The sequence below is a fragment of the Somniosus microcephalus genome, chromosome 6, assembly GCF_052327205.1.
Source record: "Somniosus microcephalus isolate GS21.2 chromosome 6, FLI_Smic_1.0, whole genome shotgun sequence".
In the NCBI taxonomy this organism is placed as follows: Eukaryota; Metazoa; Chordata; class Chondrichthyes; order Squaliformes; family Somniosidae; genus Somniosus; species Somniosus microcephalus.
Genome location: NC_140992.1, coordinates 200,500,485 through 200,527,013, shown reverse-complemented (window position 1 = coordinate 200,527,013; position 26,529 = coordinate 200,500,485). Strand labels below are relative to the sequence as shown.

At 45.0% G+C, this 26,529-nt stretch overlaps 1 protein-coding gene across 1 annotated transcript in view; it reads left to right on the top strand.

Moving 5' to 3' along the window:
* The window catches only part of ldhd (lactate dehydrogenase D), a 60,555-nt gene that overhangs the window by 20,120 nt on the left and 13,906 nt on the right, over positions 1-26,529 (top strand). Inside the window, exons 4-9 of the mRNA XM_085991193.1 lie at positions 5,628-5,769; positions 14,196-14,355; positions 15,238-15,437; positions 19,871-19,999; positions 24,609-24,736; positions 24,826-24,916. Coding sequence (XP_085847319.1) covers positions 5,628-5,769; positions 14,196-14,355; positions 15,238-15,437; positions 19,871-19,999; positions 24,609-24,736; positions 24,826-24,916 — 850 coding nt within the window. The remainder of the gene's footprint in view (positions 1-5,627; positions 5,770-14,195; positions 14,356-15,237; positions 15,438-19,870; positions 20,000-24,608; positions 24,737-24,825; positions 24,917-26,529) is intronic.

Sequence of the window (26,529 nt, the reverse complement as noted above, 5' to 3'; positions counted from 1 at the left end):
AAAGATTTAGAAAGTAATTAACTTTTTAAAAAAACAATATGTGTTTTAAAAGCAACGTTTTTTTTGAAAGACGCAGAAAGCGGGGAAAAAGAAAGGAAAAGTTTGGAATCAAGATGGCGGCGACTCACCTCGGTTCAGAACGATAAGGCCCGACCACACACGCACCGATTGGTCGAACGTCAGGTCACCAAAGCGTAGGATTGGTCAATCGTCCCGTCACTCGACCGTAGGAGGGCCCGGCCGCACGCGCCAGCAACCCGGCGTACGATTGGTCGACCTCGAGGTCACTCTATCGCTAATGAGCGGAATGTTGAACGTTTTTCGGATACCGCGGGCGCGATTTTTGTCTGGCCGAAACATAAATACGCTTACGACCGTTTCGGAACGGTAAGCTTTCTTTCGACGTAACGCACGCGTAGGTACGCCCTATAACTTTCGAGCGCATAGCCGGACAGACGCACACGTGAGGACAGACAGACAGAAAGAAGTATCCGTTGATAGATACACTTCAAAAATAGTTTTAAACATCCCTGCTAGTCTTTCACCCTATTCTCACTGCCTTCTATTTCCCAGTTTTTAGCTTTTATTTTTTTCTTCTATTTATCTTATACTAGCTGAAGTGCCTGGCGGTGCCGAGGGGATTTTTGAGGGAATGTTGTTGTTGGAAGAGAGAGAGAGAGCGACTGGGGGGGAGTGAGAGAGAGAGAGAGAGCGAGCGACTGGGGGGGAGAGAGAGAGAGCGAGCGACTGGGGGGGGAGAGAGAGAGAGCGAGCGACTGGGGGGGAAGAGAGAGAGAGCGAGCGACTGGGGGGGAAGAGAGAGAGAGCGACTGGGGGGAAGAGAGAGAGCGACTGGGGGGAAGAGAGAGAGAGCGACTTGGGGGAAGAGAGAGTGCGACTGGGGGGAAGAGAGAGAGCGACTGGGGGGAAGAGAGAGAGCGACTGGGGGGAAGAGAGAGAGCGACTGGGGGAAGAGAGAGAGCGACTGGGGGGAAGAGAGAGAGCGACTGGGGGGGAAGAGAGAGCGCAACTGGGGGGAAGAGAGAGAGCGACTGGGGGGGAAGAGAGAGAGCGACTGGGGGGAAGAGAGAGAGCGACTGGGGGGAAGAGAGAGAGCGACTGGGGGGAAGAGAGAGAGCGACTGGGGGGAAGAGAGAGCGACTGGGGGGAAGAGAGAGAGCGACTGGGGGGGAAGAGAGAGTGCGACTGGGGGGGAAGAGAGAGAGCGACTGGGGGAAGAGAGAGAGCGACTGGGGGGAAGAGAGAGAGCGACTGGGGGGAAGAGAGAGCGACTGGGGGAAGAGAGAGCGCGACTGGGGGGAAGAGAGAGCGCGACTGGGGGAAGAGAGAGAGCGACTGGGGGGAAGAGAGAGAGCGACTGGGGGGGAAGAGAGAGAGCGACTGGGGGGGAAGAGAGAGAGCGACTGGGGGGAAGGGGGGAGGGGGTCAGGGTGGGGGGGAGGGGGAGGGGAGCGGGAGGGAGGGGAGGGGTGGGAGGGGGAGGGGGGAATGGGGAGGGGAGGGGGTGTGGGGAGGGAGTGGGGTGTGGGGGGGAGAGGGGAGGGGGGGAGACGGGGGAGGGGAGGAAGGGGAGGGGGGGTGTGGGGGGAGAAAGGGAGGGGGGGGGAGCTAGCAGACCCGATGGCTCCGTGGAGCTCCGTGCCGCCCCACGCACTGACATGGCTCAGCCCGAGCCCCGCCCTCCCGAGCACCGGCCTCCCGCTCTCCGGAACCCCGCTCTCCGGAGCCCCGCCCTCCCGCTCTCCGGAGCCCCGCCTTCCCGAGCCGGCTTCAAGACCAGAGAGACGCCGCCGCACAACCTACCGCGTGAGGCCCGGCCGGACTCAAGTCGCGCTCCGGGCGGAAGATGACGCGAACGCTGACTCCCGCCCCGCCTGCCTTTACTAAGATGGCGGCGGTGGCGACGCTCGGCTCAGGCCCGCCCCCTCCAGCCTTCACAAAGATGGCGGCGATTGCTGGCCTTTTGTCGATCGCGACGGGAGGCGCCTAGCTCGGGCGTGGCTGGTCAACAGATGCCCAGGCTTTGAGGCCTGGAAAAACGGTGAAAGGTAGGAAAATTATAGAGGTTAGACAAAAGATTTACAAATTAATTAACTTTTTTTATAAACAATTTGTCTTTTAAAAGCAACTTTTTTTTTGCTGTAAATGTAGATTTGAAAAGAAACACGCAGAAAGCGGGAAAAAGAAATGAAAAGTTTGGAATCAAGATGGCGGCGACTCACCTCGGTTCAGAACGATAAGGCCCGCCCACACATGGTGGACCGTCAGGTCACCGAAGCGTAGGATTGGTCAATCGTCCCGTCACTCGACTGTAGGAGGGCCCGCCCGCACGCGCCAGGAACCCGCCGTACGATTGGTCGACCTCGACGTCACTCTATTGCTAATGAGTGGATAATGAGATGCTAATGAGCGGAATTTTGAACGTTTTTTGGATACCGCGGGCGCAATTTTTGTCTGGCCGAAACGTAAATACGCTTACAACCGTTCTGGAATCGTAAGCTTTCTTTTGATGTAACGCACGTGTAGGTACGCTCTATAACTTTCGAGTGTATAGCCGGACAGACACACACCGAAGGACAGACAGACAGACAGATGTATCCTTTTATTTATATATAAGGGAATATATTTTCTTTCTTCATTTTTATAACCTGAACATACCCCTTTTTAATCATTCTAGACCTGGCCTCAAATCTCTTACATTTGGTCCCAGAAATGGTTATTGTCTGTATGAGACAGGCCAATAAAATATTTCACATAACCTGCTTGTCGGTTAACATTGTATGGTTAAAAATTATTTCATGTGTATGAACAAAGCAACAGGAGTAGGCCATTCAGCCCTTAAAGCCTGTTCTACCATTCAATTAGATCATGGTTGTTCTGTAACTCAACTCTATTTACCTACCTTTGCCTCTTATCCCATGATACCCTTACCTAACAAAAGTTTATCGATCTCTGTCTTGAAAGCTTCAATTGGCCCGACATACACAGCCTTTTGGGGAGAGAGTTCCAGAATTCCACTACCCTTTGTGTGGAAAAATGCTTCCTAGTTTCACTCCTGAATGTCCTAGCTCTAATTTTAAGATTGTGGCCCCTTGTTTTGAATTCCCCTGCCACACCTCGATTAGATCACACCACCTCAACCTTCTAAACTCAAGTCTACGCAACCTGCCTTCATAATTTAACCCTTGACGGCCTAGTATCATTCTGGTGAATCTGAGCTGTACCTACTCCAAGGCCAGTATATATTTCCTAAGGTTCGGTGCCCAAAACTGAAGACCGTACTCCAGATGGGGTCTGACCAAAAGCTCTGTACAACTGTAGCATCACTGGCTCACTTTTGTATTCCGGCCTCCTTGAGATAAAGGCCAACATTCCATTAGCCTTTTGATTGCTTTGTGTACCTGTGCACTCGCTTTTAGTGATTTGTGTACATGGACACCCAAATCTCTTTGCTCCATACAGTCAAGTTAACAACTTCTTTCCCAAGAGGCACTGGGAGTTGAAAGCAAAACAATCAGCTCTGTTGCCTGCCCTCAGCACCAGTAACCATAGCAACTCACTCAGTCTTGCTTTTCCCCCTCTCTGTAAATTATTGTCTAAACTGATCCCTTCTGCCCTTCACACAAACTCAATTATCTTCAACGAGTAAGATAATTCTCTCACTTTCCTTGTTACGTCTCTATAAATTACTGAATAAAATACATCCTGTCCTTCATGTGGACTTCACTGAATGAAAATACAATGGAATGATACACACATTGCACTCCCACACACACTCCTTCACTGTAAGAGCTTCCAGGACTTCCTGGTGACTTCATGCACTTTGTAATGATGACTTCACCAGTCATTCTGGGTGTTATAGTACTTGCATTATAGAACTCCATTTTGTACAAGAACCCCCCCCCCCCCCCCCCCCCCCCAATGGTGCCAGCACAAAACTCCTCTCCAGAACAGTCAGTTTATTTCAATTTTTTGAGAAAATAAAATGAAATACAAACAGATACGTCACATAAACAGAATACTTTATAAGTAGTAGTAGAATATGACATTGTCAAAGAGTGGTATAACTCACTTGTAGCGAGCGCTGTAGAAGTGTTGTGGTTATGTTACTGAATTAGTAATCCAGAGGTATAAACAGAAAATGCTGGAAATACTCAGCTGGTCAGGCAGCATCTGTGGAAAAAGAAACAGAGTTAACGTTTCAAGGCGATGACCTTTCGTCAGAACTGGAAAATGTTACAGATGTAACAGATTTTTAAGCAAGTGCAGGGGCAGGGGAAGGGGGGAAGGGAAGAAAAAAAAAGGAAGGTCTGTGATAGGGTGGAAGGCAGGAGTGATTAAATGGCAAAAGGAATGATGGTGCAAGGCAAAAGAAGATGGTAATGGGACAAGTTAAGAAACAAGATGGGACTAGAGGTGCTGTTGGCTCAAGCTTCCGGTGAGCTTCATTGGAACAGTGTAAGAGGCCGAGGACACAGAGGTCAGAGTGAGAGTGGAGCAGACAATTAAAGTGACAGGCAACCGGAAGCTCAAGGTCACACTTACAGACTGAACACTGAACGGAGGTATTCAGCAATGTGACCATCCAATCTGTATTTGGTCTCCCCAATGTAGAGGAAACTGCATCGTGAGCAGAAAATACAGAATATTAAATTGAAAAAAGTGCAAGTAAATCGCTGTTTCACTTGGATGGAGTGTTTGGGGCCCTGGATGGTGGGAAGGGAGGATGTAAAGGGGCAGGTGTTGCATCTCCGGCGCTTGCACGGGAAGGTGGCAGAAATGGCGGAGGATGATCCGTTGAATGTGGAGGCTGGTGGGGTGGAAGGTGAGAGCAAAGGGAACCCTATCGTAGTTCTGGGAAGGAGGCGAAGGGGTGAGGGCAAGTGTGCAGGAAATGGGATGGACACAGTTGAGAGCCCTGTCAACCACGGTGGAGGGGAATCCTCGGTTGAGGAAAAAGGAAGGCTAATCGGGCGCACTGGTGTGGAAGGCGGTATCGTCAGAACAAATGCTGTGTTTCTCTCCCCACAGAGGCTGCCTAATCTGCTGAGTATTTCCAGCATTTTCTGTTTATATTTCAGATTTCCAGCATCCATAGTATTTTGCTTTTGTATTAGTATTCCAGAGGCCTGGACTAATAATCTATGAGCTCTAATCCCAGGTTGAGAATTAGAATTCAGTTTTAAAAATCTGGAAATTAAAAGCTGGTATCAGTAGTGACCATGAAGCTAAGATTGTTGTAAAAACGCAACTGGTCAACTCAACCTAACAACGTCCTTTAGGAACTGGATTGAGCCTCTCCAAAAGCCATTTCAGTTTATAACCATCATGTGCAGGCAGAGGGAGATTGTCGACCAGGTTTGGGCATTGTTTCTGGATGTACCATCAATTAATTTCTCCAGTGTAAGCAGGGCCTAGAGGCTTCTCATGTTATGCCTACATTTTATTAATATAGAATGGTACTCAATGTAAACCATTCTTGGCATCACATAGTTCAGAATGCAGTGGTGACACCAGGCTCAAGGGGATGGTTCACTGAAGGTTAATGGAGTTAATCTGGCCATTCCTTTCTCGGTTCTTATGAGTGCTGTTTGTTTTCTCATCAGGGAGGCGTGTGCTTCGACCTCACAAAGATGGATAAAATCGTAGAGCTGAATACATTAGACTTTGATGTGACAGTGGAGCCGGGAGTCACCAGAATAGGCCTCAATAACCACCTTAGAGGCAGTGGCCTCTGGTTTCCAGTTGGTAAGTTTGGTGTAATTGGGCCCATGAAACCGACCCTCACGGTCTAGCAACTTGGGACGCCTGACCTCACTACCTGGTGTGGTTGATACCAATCCACTTCTGCAGAACTGAGTAACTGTTTCGAAACTTTACACAAATTAAATTGGCAGGTTATTGGTAGGAAAGTGACTTGCCGTGGTGTGACCTCCCACGAATTCCTACATTTACTGCACGAAGCTCGATTTGCCGGCCAAGCACCATTACTTTGCCCAAGGAGTCCTGCAGCATCTGTGGCTGAAACCCTCGTCCATGCTTTTGTTACCTCCAGACTCGACTCTAACGCTCTCCTGGCCAGCTTCCTGTCTTCCACCCTCCATAAACTTGATCTCACCTGTCCTAACTCACACCAAATCCCATTCACTCATCACCCCTCTGCTCGCTGACCTACATTGGCTCCTGGTGCACCAACACCTCAAATTAAAAATTCTCATCCTTGTGTTCAAATTCCTCCATGGCTTCGCTCCTCCCGATCTCTGTAACCTCCTCCGGCCCTACAACCCTCCGAGATCTCTGCATTCCTCCAATTCTAGCCTCTTGTGCATCCCCGACTTCCTTCGCCCCACCATTGGCGGCCATGCCTTCAGCTGTCTAGGCCTTAAGCTCTGGAAGTCCCTCCCTTAACCTCTCTCTCTTAAAACCCTACCTCTTTGACCAAGCTTTCGGTCACCTGTCCTAATGTCTCCTTCTTTGGCTCGGTGTCATTTTTTTTGTCTGATTGCGTTCCTGTGAAGCGCCTCGAGATGTTTTATCACATTAAAGGCGCAATACAAAAATAGGTTGTTGTTGGAGGCACGTGAAAATACCAGATTCTGAGTGATAACAAATTACTTGGGTTAGTCATTGGAAAACATTGTGCTCTCCATTTTAGCCAGATTACCTGGAGGAGGCACCTTGTGCGATTAGTTGGAGAAAGGGAAAGTCAATGCGTCTTACAGCTATAACAAGAGCAGCATCAGCAGAGGCCCTTGGGGCACGTGCAGCGGCCGCACTCTCTGAGGAGTTAATGTGACGCAGTGGGATTCGGGGAGATGAATTGACCATTCAGACTGGCATGGGGAGAATCAAAATAAATGCTATTTGTCAGAACTTTCATGATGTAAATAGAATCGCCCATGTTTAAGATGACCTGGAGGCACCGCCAGTGCCTAGGTAGTACATGCAATAGTTGTCTGGCTTTTATTTCAGATGGGGAATGGTGTAAGGTGCAGAGAATTGAAAAGGTTACTTAAACACGGCGTGAGGAAGGAAATATATTAGGTCCCAGTGTTTGATCCTAGAATAGCATAAGAAAGTACACAGAAAGAGAAAGCAAGCCAGTGTTCAGCCTCTAATAGACCTCAGGATGTACTTGGTCACGCTGTTTCAACCTTGCGGACAAAAAAGGGACAGGCCACATTATTACACAGAGCTCTAGCTAAGCAGCAGAATAATACACTGTGCATTATATGGTGTAATGTTCCTCTCCTGTCCCGGTGTCAGCCCTAACTTAGTTGGTAGCACTCTTGCCTCTGAGTCAGAAGGTTGTGGGTTCAAGTCCCATTTGAAAGAACAAAATCTAGGCTGACATTCCAGTGCAGTACTGAAGGAGAGCTGCACTGTCGGCGGTGCCGTCTTTCAGATGCGATGTTAAATCAAGGCTGTTGTATCCGTGTGTTAATAGAGACACTGAAGACAGGAGTTGGTTTCACAGGTGTTTACTGAACAAAGTCTGGAGGGGAACTAACTGATACAACACAATATACAGGCTTATATAGCCCGAGTGGTCATTACCGGCATTACAGTACACAGGGGGGCTCTTAAAGGCACATACACTACAATTCCTCCCCTTTTAGCCAATCAGTACATAATATTTTAAGCAATCATTAATTACATGTTACAAGAAAAATAATCTACACATTGCTGCAGTTAATTAATTATAAGTCAGTCTCTCTGGAGGCTTCCTGACTCGGTCCGGATAACGCCTCGGTGGTGTAGTAGTTTCTGGTGGTGTAGTAGGTTCTTTTGGCAAGGCTGATTCGGCTTGAATGCCAGTGTCGGGTTCATTGGGTTCCAGTATCACCGGATCGGAGGTAGATATGGGTATCTCTACTTCATCATTAGGCGTATAGAGTTGTGGTGTAGGTTGTCCCTTTTCGGATGACTCTATGATTTGGTCAGCATGGCGCCTTATTATGCTTTCTCCGATGTCCACGGTATACATCAGCGGTCCTAGTCGTGTGCAGATAGTTCCAGGCTGCCATTTCTCGGTACGGTAGTCCCGGGCCAAAACTTGTTGACCTATCTGGAAGGTTCTAGTTGGCCTTTCATTCATGCCTTGAAATTGCCGGTTCTCCACGTCCCTTCTGATGTTTGGCTTAATCAAATCCAGCCGGCATCTTAGGCTTCTATTGAAGAACATCATGGCGGGAATTTGGTTTGTAACCATATGTGTTGTATTCCTGTATGCAAACAAGAAGTTATCCACCTTGTGCTGAAGTTTTATATCTTCATTACCCATGGCCTTTATGGCCTTCTTGAAGGTCTGGACAAACCTTTCAGCCAATTCATTGGTGGCGGGATGGTATGGGGCGGACGTGTAGTGCTTAACCCCATTGTTTTTTTAAGAACTTCCTGAATTCTTCGGACACAAATTGCGGTCCATTATCAGAACAGATCTGTTCAGGCAGCCCATTCCTGGCAAATATGGTCCTTAATACTGTGATGGTTTTTTCCGTGGTGGTGGAGGACATCTTTATTACCTCCGGCCACTTGGAGTGTGCATCAACCGCGATTAAGAACATCGAGTCCATAAATGGACCAGCAAAGTCGATGTGTACCCTTTGCCAGGGAGATGAGGGCCACTCCCATAGATGAAGAGGGGCTTGTGGTGGAGCGTTTTGGACCTTCTGACATCCTAGGCAGCTCTTGGTCATTTCTTCGATGTCTCCATCGATACCTGGCCACCAGACAAACGCCCTGGCTAGGTTCTTCATTTTCACTCCACCCAGATGCCCCTCGTGAAGCTCCTTTAGAACTTTATCCTGGAGTTTGGGTGGAATCACCACTCTGGATCCACACATCAAGGTTTCTCGGCACACTGACAGCTGTTCTCTTCTTTGCGAGAATGCTGGCAACAGTGGTTCGCCATGTGCTGGCCATCCCTTCACTGTTAAATCGTAGACTCGTGAGAGAGTCGGGTCATTTCTAGTTTCCCTTTCAATGGCAGAATTTGTTACTGGTAGACATTCGACTATGGTAGAGTGGAAAATATCCACTGGGTCTACGGTAGGTGCTTCTTCTACCGTTGGCAACAGTAGGCGCGATAAACCATCAGCATTCCCATGCTGTTTTGATCCTTTGTATTCTATGTTATATTGGTGTGCCCCTAGAAAAAGGGACCACCTCTGTAGCCTTTGCGCTGTCATAATGGGAACACCCTTTTTAGGGTTGAATATGGAGATGAGGGGTTGATGGTCAGTCAAAAAAGTAAATTTTTGTCCGTGTAGGTAATGGTTGAATTTCTTCACTCCCCATACCAGGCTGAGTGCTTCCCTGTCGATTTGGGCATAGTTACGCTCAGCTGAGTTCAATGAGCGTGACGCAAAAGCTATCAGCCGTTCCGAGCCATCAGGGAATTTATGCGATAATACTGCTCCTACGCCGTAAGGGGATGCATCGCACACCAGTCTGATTGGCAGTGATGGGTTGTAATGAGCCAATACTTCTTTGGACGTGATTAAGTCTTTGCATTTATGGAAGGCACGTTTACAGTCTTCGCTCCATTTCCAAATTACTCCTGTTTGTAGCAGTTCATTAAGAGGGTGCAGAAGAGTTGATAAGTTCGGTAAAAATTCATGATAGTAATTTATTAATCCCAGGAACGACCTTAATTGTGAAACATTTTCAGGTGCTGGGGCTTTTATGACCGCTTCAATTTTTTCAGGTGACTCATGCAACCCTTCCTTATTAATTATGTGGCCACAATATGATATTTGATTCTGGAAAAATTCGCACTTGGGGCGATTTGCTCGTAGGCCCCGTTCTCTCAGCCTAGTGAGCACCTGCTCCAAATTGGCAAGGTGCTCGTTGTCGTTTTCTCCTGTTACAAGGATGTCGTCTAGGTAGCATTGAGTCCCCGGAATCCCTTGGAGGACTTGCTCCATAGCTCTTTGCCAGATAGCTGGAGCGGATGCTACTCCGAAAACCAGTCGATTGTACTGGTACAGACCTTTGTGTGTATTTATCGTGAGATACCTTTTAGAGGCCTCTTCAACCTCCATCTGTAGCTATGCCTGTGCCAAGTCAATTTTGGTGAAACGTTTCCCTCCGGATAGTGAGGCGAAAATATCTTCTATCCTCGGAAGAGGATACTGTACCGTGTGAAGGACAGTCACCTTGAAGTCTCCACAGATGCGAATTTTTCTCTGTTCTTCAGATTTATCATTATTCAACGCTTTCTTCATGACTGGGACGATGGGCGTTGCCCACTCGCTCCAATCTATTTTGGATAATACGCCTGCCTTTTCCAAATTCTCCAGCTCTGCCTCGACTGCTGGACGAATTGCGTACGGCACCGGTCTTGCCTTAAAAAACTTCGGAATTGCCGCATCTTCCACTTTTATTGAGGCGGTGATGCCTTTCAAGGTTCCTAGTTTCTCTTGAAACACTTCTTTGGCGTTGGCCAAGATGTCTTTTAATCGTTCAGGTATGATGTCATCATTGTTTTTTTCCTTACTGGTCACCGTCAGTGCCTGAATGGAGTGCCAGTCTAAACGTATTTTCCTGATCCATTCACGTCCCAACAGCGGTGGACCACCATCTTGTAGAACGTATAAATACAACTTTTGTATTTCCTTGCCGTTGTATACAACAGGCACCCTTATTTTTCCTTTGGGGTATACTTTCTGCCCCGTATATGTTTTCAAGATAATGGATGTGTCTTTTAAAGGTACATGCGGAAATAGCCGCTCGTAATCCCGTCGATTTATGACGGTCAGAGCTGATCCTGTATCTAGCTCCATTTTAACTGGGGACCCTGCTATCGTGAGGGTAACCCAAATGGTCTGGTAATCTTCTTTGGCAATTACATTATGTAATTTGAGACAGCTTAGTCTCTTGTTTTCGGAGTCGCTATCGCTCTTCTGGCCTTCGGAGCTACTGTCCGTCATCATTTGTACCTTTCTGTACTTTTCTTTATTGATTTTTTTGTTCCTGTCCGTGGATTTTTTTTGTCCAGATCGGCATACCTGTGCAATGTGTCCAATCTTTCTGCATTGCCTGCATGCTTTGTCCTTGAACCAGCAGTCCCTCTGGTCATGGGTGGATCTGCCGCAGCGATAACATCTCTCGAAAGCATGTGTCATTTCATGGGTGACGAGGTCCTGTGTCTTTTGTTGTATCTCTGCAGCTCCTCTTGCGGCTGCTTCGTATGATACAGCCATACTGAAAGCCTTGTCCAGTGTTAAATCTTTTTCAGAAAGCAGCCTTTTCTGTGTTCCTTCACTTAGGAGACCGCAGATGAATTTGTCTCGAAGATAATCTGCTAGTCCTGCCCCGAATTGGCAGTGCTTTGATAGCTTTCTTAATTCGGTGAGGTAATCAGCGTTACTTTCATTCTTGTGTTGATTCCTCTTTAAGAATTTGAATCGTTCCGCTATCAGCAGCGGTGTTGGGTTTAAGTGCTCCTGTAGGGTATCAACAATTTCTTTAAAATTCTTGTTCTTTGGTTTGGCTGGAGTGATTAAGTTTCGTAACAGCCCGTATGTCTTTGCGCCCATTAGATTTAGAAGTACTGATGCTTTTTTTTCATTTTCTATTCCATTTGCGGTGCAATATACCTCCACTCTTTCCACATGTGGTCCAATCCTCTATCTCATTGTCAAAAGCATCAATATTGCCAGACTTAGGCATCCTAGAAAAAAAATGGCGCTTCCCGCGCTTTTCTTTCTTTTCTGCAGAAAAGATATGGCGCTTCCAGCGCTTCCCCGCCGCTGCTGCCAATGACAACGCTGTTTCCCGCGGGTTTCCCTTTTTATTTATTTATTTATGGTTGGAGACTTGTTCCCGCTGGACTCTCTCTGCTAGGTCTGAACGCCGACCTGCTTGCAGCGCCGGCCGTCTCCCGAGTGCTCCCTCCCCGTCTGTTACTGCTTGCCTCTGCCTTCGCTGCTTGGCCTAGCTGCAGAGCCAGCCGCTGGAGCCCCAGCCTGACGCCCAGGAAGGATTATTGCAGTACCTGCCACCAGCTTGGCTAGCTGGTGAAACCACAGCTTTTTCTTTTTCTTGATTTTCTTCGACTTTGGACGCCAGAGGAATCGATGTCCTTGAGGTGCTGCCGAATTGCAGGTAAGTCCGTTTCCAATTTGTCGCCACTGTTGTATCCGTGTGTTAATAGAGACACTGAAGACAGGAGTTGGTTTCACAGGTGTTTACTGAACAAAGTCTGGAGGGGAACTAACTGATACAACACAATATACAGGCTTATATAGCCCGAGTGGCCATTACCGGCATTACAGTACACAGGGGGCTCTTAAAGGCACATACACTACAGAGGCCCCATCTGCTCTCTCAGGTGGATGTAAAAGATCCCAGGGCACGATTTCAAAGAAGAAATTATCCTGGCCATTATCACATTGCTGTTTGTGGGACGTTGCTGTGTGCAAATTGGTTGCCGCGTTTCCTACATTACAACAGTGACTACACTTCAAAAACATACTTCATTGGCTGTAAAGCGCTTTGGGACGTTCTGAGGTCATGAAAGGCACTATATAAATGCAAGTCTTTCTTTCTTTGTAAGTGGGATGATGACATGTTTATAATGAGTAAAGCCACGGGAGGTCTATTAGTATAGTCAGAAGGAAAGCTGGACCCAAGAACTTTCTTTGCAAAAGCAGCACTCCCGTCATTACTAGGAAAAGCTACCAAATCATCCAGCTCGTGAGAGATATTTCCAAACACCGATTGGATAAGATGCAGCCATTGGGTATATGCGCAACACATGGTTTTAATCTACTACTGGTCTGCTTAGTATCCAAGAATTGACACTAGATTATCTCAGTAGTCGTTATAGTACAGACACCTTTACCGGCTGAGATTAATGACTTCTTGTTTCTTTAAAAAAAATAGTAAATCTTCCTTCACATTCCTGCTCTTTATTTATGCAATCAGCATTAACTTATCTTCAAACTTGTAAGCGTTTGAGAAATAAAAATACAAAAGTCCTGTTACCCCGCCAGCTGTTTAGTCTCAGTCAGTTAAATTATCTCTGCAACAGGCCTGGTATCGGAACGTCAGCCATAGGTCAAGCCCAGCACAGGCCAGGAAATAGATGAACTGCTTGAATTTTCATCATTGGAAGCAGGAAACGAACTGATGTAGGGCTGTCTTGTTTCATTTATTAAAGGAACACGTGCATTATAATTTATAAATTGTTTAGGAAATAAATAAAGGGCAATCATTCAGCTCAGTCTCCTGGTTAAGAAGGCGTTCTTGTATAATGTGCTACATTAGTAAAAACGGGAATCAGACCAACTTCATATAGTTTGATTTAAAAATCAGGAGGTCTGCAGTAGTTTAAGTGCTGCAGGCTGGATTTTTCAGCAGCAGTTTAAAAGGTCCCATCTGGAATAAGCTGACCAGAGTCACCTGTACCAGTTTAAAGACAATCATTTATAATTACTATCTGCACAATTTCTATTACTATTGAAATTAAAGCTACAGGAATAATCCAGCCAGGGGCAGACAATGCAACTCAGCACATAGAACACATTGACTGTATGCAGCTCTTAGGTGTGACCAGCCGTCAGTGACTTGCTTACCCAACACCAACAACAACTTGTAATTATATTGCACTTTTAACATAGTAAAATTTCCCAAAGCGCTTCACAGGAGCATTTTCAAACAAAATTTGACACCGAGTCACATAAGGAGATATTAGGACAGGTGACCAAAAGCTTGGCCAAAGAGGTGCATCTTAAAGGAGGAGGGAGAAGTAGAGAGGTGAAGCGGTTTAGGGAGGGAAGTCCAGAGCTTAGGGCCTCGGCAGCCGAAAGCACGGCTGTCAATGGTGGAGCGAAGAAAATTGGAGATGCGCAAGAGGCCAGAATTGGAGGAGTGTAGAGATCTCGAAGGTTTGTAGGGCTGAAGGAGGTTACAGAGATGGGGAGGGGCGAGGACTTGGAGGGATTTGAACTCCAGGATAAGGGTTTTTAAATCGAGGTGTTGCCGGACCAGCAGCCAATGTGGGTCAGCGAGCACAGGGGTGGTGGGTGAATGGGACGCGGTGCACCTCCTGATTGGGATGTTGCTCTGAATACGGGAACCCCATAAAAAAGGAGGGCTGAAGTAAAATGGTCTGGTGAAGAGATGTCTTCAGGTGACTCCAAACTGGACTCTCATTTGATTTACAGATCCAGGCGCAGATGCCTCCCTGTGTGGTGCAGCTGCCACCAGTGCCTCGGGTACAAACGCAGTGCGGTATGGGACAATGAGGGAAAACGTGATAAACCTGGAAGTGGTGTTGGCAGACGGGAGAATAATATACACAGCAGGAGAGAAGCGAAGGTTTAGGTACTGAAAGCAGTTAATCTCTCAAATACGAGTTATTATAGCTTTCAAAATGTAAGTGTTTTATTTTACATTATATTCTATAAGATATTATTAAATGATATTTCTGCAGTTGCCCTCAGGGAACTTTGGAACTTGCCAGTAGGAGACATATGAGCAGGGTGCATCAGAGGCTCATTTTTCTCCAATGCACTCTCTTAGCCCTCTCCTCCTCACCTGAAGATAGAACATTTTGTTTCTAAGTACCACTTAGGTGTCAACCTTGGCTCAGTTGGTAGCACTCTCACCTCTGAGTTAGAAGGTCGTAGGTTCAAACTCCACTCCAGAGACTTGAGCACATAATCTAGGCTGACACTCCAGTGCAGCACTGAGAGAGTGTTGTCCCGTCTTTTGGATGAGATGTTAAACCACCCTCTGGTGGATGTAAACGATCCCATGTCACTATTTGAAGAAGAGCAGGGGCATTCTCCCCGGTGTCCTGGCCAACATTTATCCCTGAAGCAATATTTAAAAACAGATCGTCTGATCAGTTATTTCATTCCAGTTTGTGTAACTTTGCAGTAAATTGCTGCCTTTCCTAAATTACAACAGCGACTGCTCTTCATTGACTGAAAAGTGCTTTGGACGTCCTGAAGCCATGAAAGGTGCTATATAAATACAAGTTTTTGCTTTCCTTCACTTCAGTCAGTGACTGACCTGAGAATGGAACAAACTCTTGCAGCTGAGGCAAGCGAGTCTTCCTGGTGAGTACTAACAGGACTCAAACTTGTAGATTTCCAAATGTGGGGAGAGTGCTCAATCTGTTGACATGTTCGGCTATCTTGGAGAAACAGGATGTTGAGTTAATTCAGGGATAATAAAACAGCATAATATTCTCTGCTACAGGAAGACATCCGCCGGTTACAACCTGACGAATCTCTTCGTTGGCTCAGAAGGAACTCTGGGAATAATCACCAAGACCACACTGCGTCTCCATGGAATGCCAGAAGCCATGGTGTCTGCAGTCTGCTCATTTCCCACAGTGCAAGCAGCCGTGGATTGCACAATGCAAATACTCCAGTGTGGCATCCCCATAGCAAGGATAGGTAAGCCAATCCTTTAAAATATAATGTTATAGCTAGCGCACCAATAAATGTGTCGGAAATAGAAGATGGGAACTGATGAGATGGTGCAGTACTACCGGTAGACTGGTGCAGCGCGGCCCGTACCCTGGTGCAGCGCGGCCCGTACACTTGCTGCAGAACGAGTTGCTATCTCAGCAGTTTCTACAGAGTGCTATTTTTATGACCCACCTAATAAACATGTTGGATTTTGAGTTGAATGTGGCTATATGTCTTTAGCTGTTGGGACAAAGATGTTAGTTACCCATGTATGATGGAATATACAAATAATGAGATACAATACTCCATTTGCTCTCCCCTTATCAATGTACCACCTTCATTTCTTTGACCAAGATAGCAGCAATTGAAGAAGCTTCATTTCCATTAACTAGTCTGGTTCAAATTGGGCCCATCATTAATATGAAAAGTAGCCCTGAACTTTGCACTTTTTAACATGTATTGGAATCATCTTCTGCACCAGTGTCTCTCTGTATTGGCTGCTTTACTGACTGGTTTCTATATCAATTATCTTTTTAAATGGAATGTTGTTTATTTCAACAAAGTCACCCCATCAATGTCTTATATTTTGATGACAAGTTGTCTTAAAAAAAGCAGCAGCATCACTTCATTCTATATAAAAATAAAACAAATAGAGGAGCAAAAAAACTGCCCCAGGCACAGTTAACAGCAAATGATTTCACATGGCAGGTTTTTGGAAATGAGCGCTGCACTGTTGGAACATTCGATGGAATCTGGAACAGTACCCATGGATTGGAGGGTAGCTAATGTTACTCCACTATTCAAAAAAGGTGGTAGGGAGAAAACGGGGAATTACAGACCGGTAAGCCTGATCGGTAGTGGGGAAAATGCTAGAGTCCATTATAAAGGATGTAATAGCTGAGCACTTGGAAAACAGTGACAGGATCGGACAAAGTCTACATGGATTTACAAAAGGTAAATCGTGCTTGATTGTATGCAAGATAGTTTTCTAGATCAGAATGTTGAGGAACCAGCTAGGGAACAGGCTATTTTAGAAATGTTTTTTGTCTGTTTTTTTGTTTTTCATACAGACCCCAGCATCTGCAATATTTGACCCCTTGTGACCCCACCTCATTGTTCTTTGATGTAATGTTTCCCTGACTGACCTGTTTGGACACCATTCACACCTTTGACTGCTGTGATTATCTCTCTGCCGAGGTGTGATAAATGGCAGTTGGAAAGGTTACCTGTAAACATCTGACATGATTCTCTGACTATATAAGCTGTGTCTTTATGCATTTCTCCACTTCACCTGAAGAAGGAGCAGCGCTCCGAAAGCTTGTGATTTCAAATAAAGCTGTTGGACTATAACCTGGTGTTGTGTGACTTCTTACATTTGTCCACCCCAGTCCAACTCCGGCATCTCCACACCAGATCTAGTATTGTGCAATGAGGAAGGGTTAATTAATAACCATGTAGTAAAGGGGCCTTTAGGGAAGTGTGACCATAATATGGTAGCATTTTATATTGAGTTTGAAAGTGATTTAGTTAAATCCAAAACTAGGGTCTTCAATCTAAACAAAGCCAACTACGTAGGTATGAGGGGCGAGTTGGCTAAGGTAGGTTGGGAAACTACATTAAAAGATATGATGGTAGATGAGCAATGGTTAGCATTTAAAGAATTAATATATATTCTGTTTAAGGCACATAAACCTCACAGGAAAAGTGGTCTAACCGTGGCTAACAAGAGAAGTTAAAGATAGTATTAGATCAATGGAAGAGGCTTATAATGTTGCTAAAAAGAGTAGTAAGCTTGAGGATTGGGAGGATTTTAGAATTCAGCAAAGGAGGACCAAGAAATTGATGAGGGAAAATAGAATATGAGAGTAAACTAGCAAGAGACATAAAAACAGACTGTAAAAGCTTTTATAGGTATGTAAAAAGGAAAAGATTAGCGAAAGTAAATGTGGGTTCCTTACAGGCTGAGACTGGAGAAATTATAATGGGGAATAAGGAAATGGCAGAGAAATTAAACCACTATTTTGTGTCTGTCTTCACGGAAGAAGACACAAAAAACTTCCCGGAAATAGTGGAGAACCAAGGCTCTAGCGAGAATGAGGAACTGAAAGAAATTAGTATTAGTAAAAAAAATAGTACTGGAGAAATTAATGGGACTGAAAGCCGATAAATCCCCTGGACCTGATGGCCTACATCCTAGGGTTTTGAAAGAGGTGGCTATAGATATAGTGGATGCATTGGTTGTCATTTTCCAAAATTCCATAGATTCTAGAACGGTTCCCACGGATTGGAAGGTAGCAAATGTAACCCCACTATTTAAGAAAGGAGGGAGAGAGAAAACGGGGAACGACAGACCAATTGGCCTGACATCAGTAGTAGGGAAAATGCTACAATCTATTATTAAGGATGTGGTAACGGCACCTAGAAAATAATAATAGGATTGGGCAGAGTCAACACGGATTTTTGAAAGGGAAATCATGTTTGACAAATCTTTTTTTTGAGGTTGTAACTAGCAGAATAGATAAGGGGGAACCAGTGGATGTGGTGTATTTGGATTTTCAGAAGGCATTCGATAAGGTGCCACACAAAAGGTTATTAAACAAAATTAGGGCTCATGGGATTGGGGGTAATACACTAGCATGGATTGAGGATTGGTTAACAGACAGAAAACAGAGTAGGAATAAACGGGTCATTTTCGGGTTGGCAGGCTGTAACTAGTGGGGTACCACAAGGATCAGTGCTTGGGCCTCAGCTATTCACAATCTACATCAATGATTTGGATTAGGGGACCAAAGGTAGTAGATGCATTGCTGGTCATCTTCCAAAATTCGATAGACTCTGGAACAGTACCCATGGACTGGAGGGTAGCTAATGTTACCCCACTATTCAAAAAAGGTGGTAGGGAGAAAATGGGTAGTGGGGAAAATGCTAGAGTCCATTATAAAAGATGTAATAGCAGAGCACTTGGAAAGCAGTGACAGGATCAGACAAAGTCAACATGGATTTACAAAAGGTAAATCGTGCTTGACTAATCTACTGGAATTTTTTGAGGATGTAACTGGTAAAATAGATAAGGGAGAACCAGTGGATGTGGTATATTTGGACTTTCAGAAGGCTTTCGATAAGGTACTGCATAAGAGGTTAGCATGTAAAGTTAAGGCACATGGGATTGGGGGCAAGATATTGACTTGGATAGAAAACTGGTTGGCAGACAGAAAGCAAAGAGTTGGAATAAACGGGTCGTTTTCCGAGTGGCAGGCCGTGACAAGTGGGGTACCACAGGGATCGGTCCTTGGACCCCAGCTGTTCACAATATATATTAATGATCTAGACGAGGGAACTAGATGTAATATCTCCAAATTTGCAGATGACACAAAGCTGGGTGGGCGTGTGTGCTGTGAGGAGGATGCCGAGAAACTCCAGGATGATTTGGACAGGTTGGGTGATTGGGCAGAAGCATGGCAGATGCAATATAACATGGATAAATGTGAGGTTATCCACTTTGGTGGCAAAAACAGGAAGGCAGATTATTATCTGAATGGCAATAGATTGGGCGAAGGGGAAGTGCAATGAGACCTGGGTGTCCTTGTGCACCAGTCACTGAAGGTAAGCATGCAGGTGCAGCAGGCGGTTAAGAAGGCAAATGGTATGTTGGCCTTCGTAGCGAGAGGCTTTGCGTACAGGAACAAGGATGTCTTGCTGCAGTTGTACAGGGCCTTGGTGAGACCACATCTTGAGTATTGTGTGCAGTTTTGGTCGCCTTATCTGAGGAAGGATGTTCTTGCCATGGAAGGAGTTCAGCGAAGATTCACCAGGCTGATACCTGGGATGGCAGGTATGACATATGAGGAGAGATTGGGTCGATTGGGCTTATACTCGCTGGAGTTTAGAAGAATGAGAGGGGATCTCATTGAAACTTATAAAATTCTGACAGGACTGGACAGACTAGATGCAGGAAGGATGTTCCCGATGGTCGGGGAGTCCAGAACCAGGGGTCACAGTCTAAGGATAAAGGGTATGCCATATAGGACAGAAATGAGGAGGAATTTCTTCACCCAGAGAGTGGTGAACCTGTGGAATTCTCTACCACAGAAGGCAGTAGAGGCCAATTCATTAAATATATTCAAGAAGGAGTTGGATATATTTCTTAAGGCTAAAGGGATCAAGGGGTATGGGGAGAAAGCAGGGACCGGGTACTGAATTTGGATGATCAGCCATAATCACATTGAATGGCGGAGCGGGCTCAAGGGGTCGAATGGCTGACTCCTGCTCCTATCTTCTATGTTTCTATGTTTCTATATACTGGGGTTTGAGTCTGGCGTACAGAACAATAACTGTGTCCAATCAATTAGACAAAAACAACAACAATTAACAAATAGCATTTAAATAGCACCTTTAACGTACAAATGTCTGTTCCTCAGAGTTACTGGATGATGTGATGATGGATGCCTGCAACAAATACAGCAATCTGAATTACACAGTGTCATCAACATTATTCCTGGAATTCCACGGCACTGAAAAAAGCATGGAGGAACAGATTCAGATGGCAGGTGGGCTCACGGACCCTTTTTGGGGACTTTCCTCTCTCTATCCCTTCCCACCCCCACTCCATCTGCGCAGTTGGATTTGGTTGGAGAACAGGCACTGAGCCTGACACAGCCGCTTTGCCTCAATCATTTTGTTACACTCACAAGCCAGATGAGATCAAGGAAATTATGTCAGCGCCAACAAAAGGCACCATTTGTAGTATGTTGGAACATGAAAGGGAACCAAATACAAATGACCTTTGTACAGTGTACAATGTCATCCTTTGTCTCGACTATAAGAACAGAGCATGGAATCGGAAAAGGCCCAGACTGCTCCTTCTACAGCGCACCTTATCGCGGTCTCTACCCTCCCCATTCACAATGCATTTACACTGCAAGTTTAGCATCAATATGAAGTGATTTGCACTTAGCACCAGGACTAAAATGCAGTGTAAATCCTGCGTCAGGGCCCTGTGTGACTCTGGAGTGAGATTCCTAGAGAGGTTAGTCTCGTATCGCTTTGGTTTGACACTCTGATGTGTAAATTAAGTGCAGTGTCAAACCTGTTTTGTGAAATATTTCAGTGTTTCTTAGCCACTTTTTAAAACCTACTTTACTTCAGTTTCAATGGTTAGAGAGCAGCAATCTCTAAAGATTTAACTTTCCAACTGTTGGTGGAAAGCTCTGCCCAGCCATGTGTTGGAACGCGCAGGCTTTCTCGCTAATAGACGTCTAAAGTTGCAGCCAAGTGGGAGCCAAGCAGTGTAAACAGAGTACTGCCAGGCTGGAACCTCAACTCCAGTTACCGCACTCAAGTCTATGTAAATAATCCTTCATCTCCTGAGGGGAAGGTTTAACAAGAATCCTCCCTGATTCCCAAAGATAATCAAGCAAAACTCCAGAATATTTATCAACCTCCACCATTCAGCCTGGGCTGCTGTCCTCCACTGACAATTCTCTCCCTTCTCCCCATCTATGACCCCAGTGACACAGACACCACCATGCCCCTCGAAATATTTAATCATCTCAGTCCATACCTATCCCTATAATCCCCAATCCTATTTCCAACCAAATATTTATTCAGATTGTTTCTGCAGAAGTTAACTAGCACAGAATCTACTGCTGGGAGTCTATTCCATATATTGGCAAAGAACCAGAGGTAATTGGCAAAAGAACAAGTGACATGAATCAGTCATTCATGAAAGAAAGGCTTATGAAATAATACTGAGCGGCCTGCGGGTGGCGCTGTCCAGGGAGAGCATAAATACTCGGGCACGGGCCCAACTTGTGCAGAACATTCTTAACAGGAACTAGTGAAGGACACAACTAGACCTCCATGTTGTAGAACAGTTGATTAAAGCTTTGTTTGTTTAACGTTTAGACCGAGTGCCTAGTAGTTTTCTTACGTCAACTAGATTGCGAGATGAGGAGATTTTTTTAACGTAGCAGGTTACGATCATCTGGAATGCACTGCCTGAAAGAGTGATGGAAACAGATTCAGTAATAACTTCAAAAGGGAATTGGATGAAAACTTGAAGGGGAAATTGTGCAGGGCTATGGGGAAAGGATAGAGGAGTGGGACCAATTGGATAGCTTTTTCAAATGGCCTCCTTCTGTGCTGTATTATTCTATGATTCATAGGAACATCGGAACAACGAGCCAGTTCCGTCATTCAATTATATCATGGCTGATCTTAACCCCTTCTACCCGCCTTAGTTTCGTAACCCTTAATACCCTTGCCTAAGAAAAATCTATTACATTTTTAATTGACAAGCCTCAACAGCTTTTTTGGGGGAGAGTAATCCAGACTTCCACTACCCGTTTTGTGCAGACGTGCTTTCTGACATCACCCCTGAATGGCCTAGCTCTAATTTTAAGGTTAAGGCCCCTTGTCCTGGACTCTTCCACCTGTCCTATCAAATCCTTTAATCATCTTAAACACTTCCATTAGATCACCCGTTAACCTTCTATACTCAAGGGAATACAAGTCTAGTCTATGCAACCTGTCCTTATAATTTAACCCTTTTAGCCCAGGTATCATTCTGGTGAATCTGCGCTTCACTCCCTCCAAGGCCACCATATCCTTCCGGAGGTGCAGTGCCCAGAACTGAATGCAGTGTTCCAGATGGGGTATAACCAGAGCTCTGTACAGCTATAGCATAACTTCTACCCCTTTGTATTCCAGCCCCATTGAGATAAAACCCAACATTCCATTAGCCTTTTAAATTATTTTTTCTACCAGTCCATTAAGCTTTTAGCGATTTCTGTACTTGGACCCCTAAATCTCTGAGCTTATCCACAGTTCCTAGATTCTCGCCATTAAGAAAATACTCTGATCTATCTATCTTAGGTCCAGAATAGATGACCTCACACTTTCCCACATTGAACTCTATCTGCCACAGTTTTGCCCACTCACCTAATCTTTCAATGTTCCTTTACAACTTTCTGCTCCCATCTACACTATTTACTGTACCACCTAACTTGGTGTCGTCAGCAAACTTAGGTATATGGCTCTCTATTCCTTCATCTAAGTCACTTATATAGTGAAAAGTTGTGGCCCCAATACAGATCCCTGGAGGACACCACTAATCACATCCTGCCAATTTGAGTCTCCTACCTCCTAACCAATTCCCTAACCAAGCCAATAGGTTGTCTCCAATTCTGTTAACAATCTCTTATGATGAACCTTATTGAATGCCTTCTGGAAGTCCATATAAATAACATTCCTAGACACTCCCTTATCTACCATATTAGTTACCTCCTCAAAAAATTCAACTAGGTTCATTAAACATGACTTACCCTTTACAAATCCATGCTAACACTCTGCTCAGCTCATGCTTGTCCAAGTGCTCAGTCACTCTGTCTCTAATAACAGATTCTAGTAACTTCCCCACAACAGATATTAGACTAATAGACCTATAATTTCCTAGTTCCTCTCTCTTACCTTTCTTAAAAAGTGGAGTGACATTGGCAATTTTCCAATTCATTGTTTATTTCTAGAGGGATAGAATTGAAAAGTAGGGAAGTTATGCTAAACCTGTATCGAACCTTGGTTTGACCTCACTTGGCGTACTGCGTACAATTCTGGTTGCCATATTATAGAAAGGATACAGAGGCATCGGAGAGGGTGCAAAAAAGATTTACATGGATGATACCAGAAATGCGAGGGTATACATATCAGGAAAGGATGAACAGGCTGGGTCTCTTTTCTCTTGAAAAGAGAAGGCTGAAGGGTGAAAATTATGAAAGATTTTGATAGAATGGAGAGAGAATGTTTCCACTTGTGGGGAAGAGCAAAACTAGAGGCCATCAATATAAGATAATCACCAAGAAATCCAATAGGGAATTCAGAAAAAACTTCTTTACCCAAAGAGTGATGAGAATGTGGAATTCGCTACCACAGGGAGTGGTTGAAGCGAATAGTATAGATTCATTTAAGGGGAGGCTAGACAAGCATTTGAGGGAGAAGGGAATAGAGGGTTATTCTGATAGAGTTAGTCGAGGAAAGACAGAAGGAGGCTCAAGTGGAGCATAAACTGGTTGGGCCGAATGGCCTGTTTCTGTGCCGTATATCCTATCCTATGTAAATGCTACTACTTTGTACTTAGCTGTATCTCTGCTTCAACATTTATTTATCCACACCACCACAGTAAATAAGACAATTGTGGTTAAAATGAGTTCACAATATTTAAACATACACATTCACTCCTACAAAATAGCAAATATGGAGAATGGCTCACTATAATCCTTTTTTATTTATTTTCTATCTTTACACTTTTTCCTTCAGTTGAGCTGAGCTGCAGATGGCTTCCTCACACTGTTTCAAACTTTCATTATACAAGAAATAACAACAGAAAATGCTGGAAATACTCAGCAGGCCAGGCAGCATCCATGGAGAGAGAAACAGAGTTAACGTTTCAGGTCTGGGACCCTTCATCAGAACTAGAAAAAGCTGGAGATGCCTGGCCTGCTGAGTATTTCCAGCATTTTCTGTTGTTATTTCAGATTTCCAGCATCCGCAGTATTTTGCTATTTCATTATACAAGGCCCTGCTGAAAATTCATCTGTTAAATTAGGTTTCTTTACATTATGTTGATACTATTGAGGGGGGGTGACTGTTGGGTAAAATAAATAAAAAACACTTTTCACCTCCACAGTGGCCCAGAGGCGCCAGAGAGGGGATCAGCACAGGGGCACCAAGTCGCCACACTGCCATCTGTTGTTGCTTAGAAACATAGGGCAGAACAAAAGATTGCTTTGGCGTCAATCCAGTCCCCACTTACACTGTGCCAGTGGCTTTATTGTACAGTGCAAACCCCCTGGCTGAGAAAGCAGAGCTTTCATACCCACTGAGGCAGACTTACACTAGAGACCATACCAGATTCACTCTGACCACAGGGGGCTTCCAGTCCCATTAATGTGGCTTTCCAGGGTGTTTATAAATCCATTTAAAGCTGTGAATAGGGGCCCGGACCATATTTAATGTTTTGCTTTTCCTTCTGGTAATATAAAGCCACTCAGGTCAGTAAAACTACAGCAGACCCTTTTATCCCTTCATCCAAAATGGTTCTGGTACTTCGGCACGTATTTGTTTGTTGTATTCCCACTGTGTTACACTTTGATTGCTTCACAGAGGAAATAGTGAAGGTGAACAGCGGCTCTGATTTTGCCTGGGCCAAAGATCAAGAAACCCGAAACAAATTGTGGCAAGCGCGGCACAATGCGTGGTACGCAGGTCGGGCCCTGCGCCCAGGCTGCGAGGTAAGGCAGCTTTGGCCTTTGTTTCGAGAACTTCAAACTAACTTTTCAAACTTGTTAATCTGACGGACAAAATCTCCCTCATTTTGAAGGCTTATTCGACAGATGTGTGCGTCCCACTCTCAAAGCTATCTGAAATCATCATGGCTACTAAAGAAGACTTGGTGAAGTCAAAGCTTACAGGTTAGCTATTACTAAAGATACGATTTACCTATGTTGATCCTCTGTGATCCCAGCATCTGCTGCCACACTGAGCTGGGATCGGTATGGGCCACAGCTGCTGTCAGTGGTACTCAATGTCACCTTGGGTCCCGGATGGTTTATCTTCTGGGTCTCATGTAATTCTGTGACTTGCTTCCAGAAGATGGTTTGTAAGTGAATTGACTAAACTCTCTCGGTGATCCCTGTTGACAGTGCAGAGTAAGGAAACATACTTCTGTTTCTCCGATTGTTGCTCAGCATTAGCACATGTCCTATTGGATACACACGGAATATGCAATGCAGACTGTCCTACTGTCTCAGGTGCGGGAGGAAGTATAGCAGGGAGACGTTACAGTGGGAGATCTAAAACAGAAATGCAAGGTGAAATGGTGATTCAGGCACACTTGTATATTAGAATGTGTGAAACATAATATTTGATTTTTTTAAAAACTTATATTGACCAACATTGTAACAGGTTAAAAATACCCAACTAAGACCTTTTCACTTGGCTGATGGTGATTACATTTTTGGGAAAAGTGACAGAATTCCATTTACGTTTGATATATGTTTGTACGAGCATTGTACCCTCTCCAAAAGAATCCTGTCACAACACTCCTAAAATTTACAAAATCTCTCTCCACAGGTGCTGCCTGGCCTGCTGAGTATTTCCAGCATTTTCTGTTTTTACTCTTAAAATGTATGTGTGTCTGTGTGTGTGATATTTCAGTCCTACCTGCATGGGTGTCAGTGTACAGTGTTGTTTCCTGTGGAGTGCTTTCCTCAGTATTTAAACAAAAACTAAAAGGGCTTAAAGTTTCTGTGCTGATGCCCTCATTCAGGGTCGGATTCTGGTCAGGAGAGGCCTCAGGATTCAGTATCACTTCAAATTCTGAGTAACAAAATCAAAAATGTTCCAGAACATCCTCTTAATCTGTGGGGGCATTGCACCTCTGCTGCTATACACAGACATCATAGGTGAACCAATAAAGGGGAGCCGCAGACTGGGGATGGGAGCGGGTTAAAGCGCTGCTCTGCTCGGTTCTTAATCTGAAGCGCGGCAAATGGGGAGGTGCTGAGTGGAGATCATCTCCCAGCAGAGGAGGGAAAATCAGAGGGGAGAGTCGCAGGTGTGTGGGACGCGAGGTCTCCTGGAAGCCTGTTACAGGATGCATTGATGGCAGTCTGTGATCAGGCCCTGCCAGTCAGATGAAGGAAGAGGATTAAAAGGTAAACTTAGTAACCCTTCCTGCACTTGTAAAAATCATTTTAATAAAAAAGGTTGAACGTTGATCTAGTCGAGTTCTTTAAAATGATAAAGGGATTCGCTGGAACAGATACAGAGAAACTATTTCCTCTGGTGGGGGAATCCAGAACAAGAGGGCATAATTTTAAAATTAGAGCTCGGCCATTCAGGAATAAATCTGGAAGCACATTTTCCACACAAAGTGTAGTAGAAATTTGGAACTCTCTCCTTCAAAAGGCTGTGGATGCTGGGACAATTGAAACTGTCAAGACTATCTATGGATTTTTGTTAGGTAAGAGGAGCAAAGAAGATAAAGAGTTGAGGTACAGATTGGCCATGATCTAAATGAATG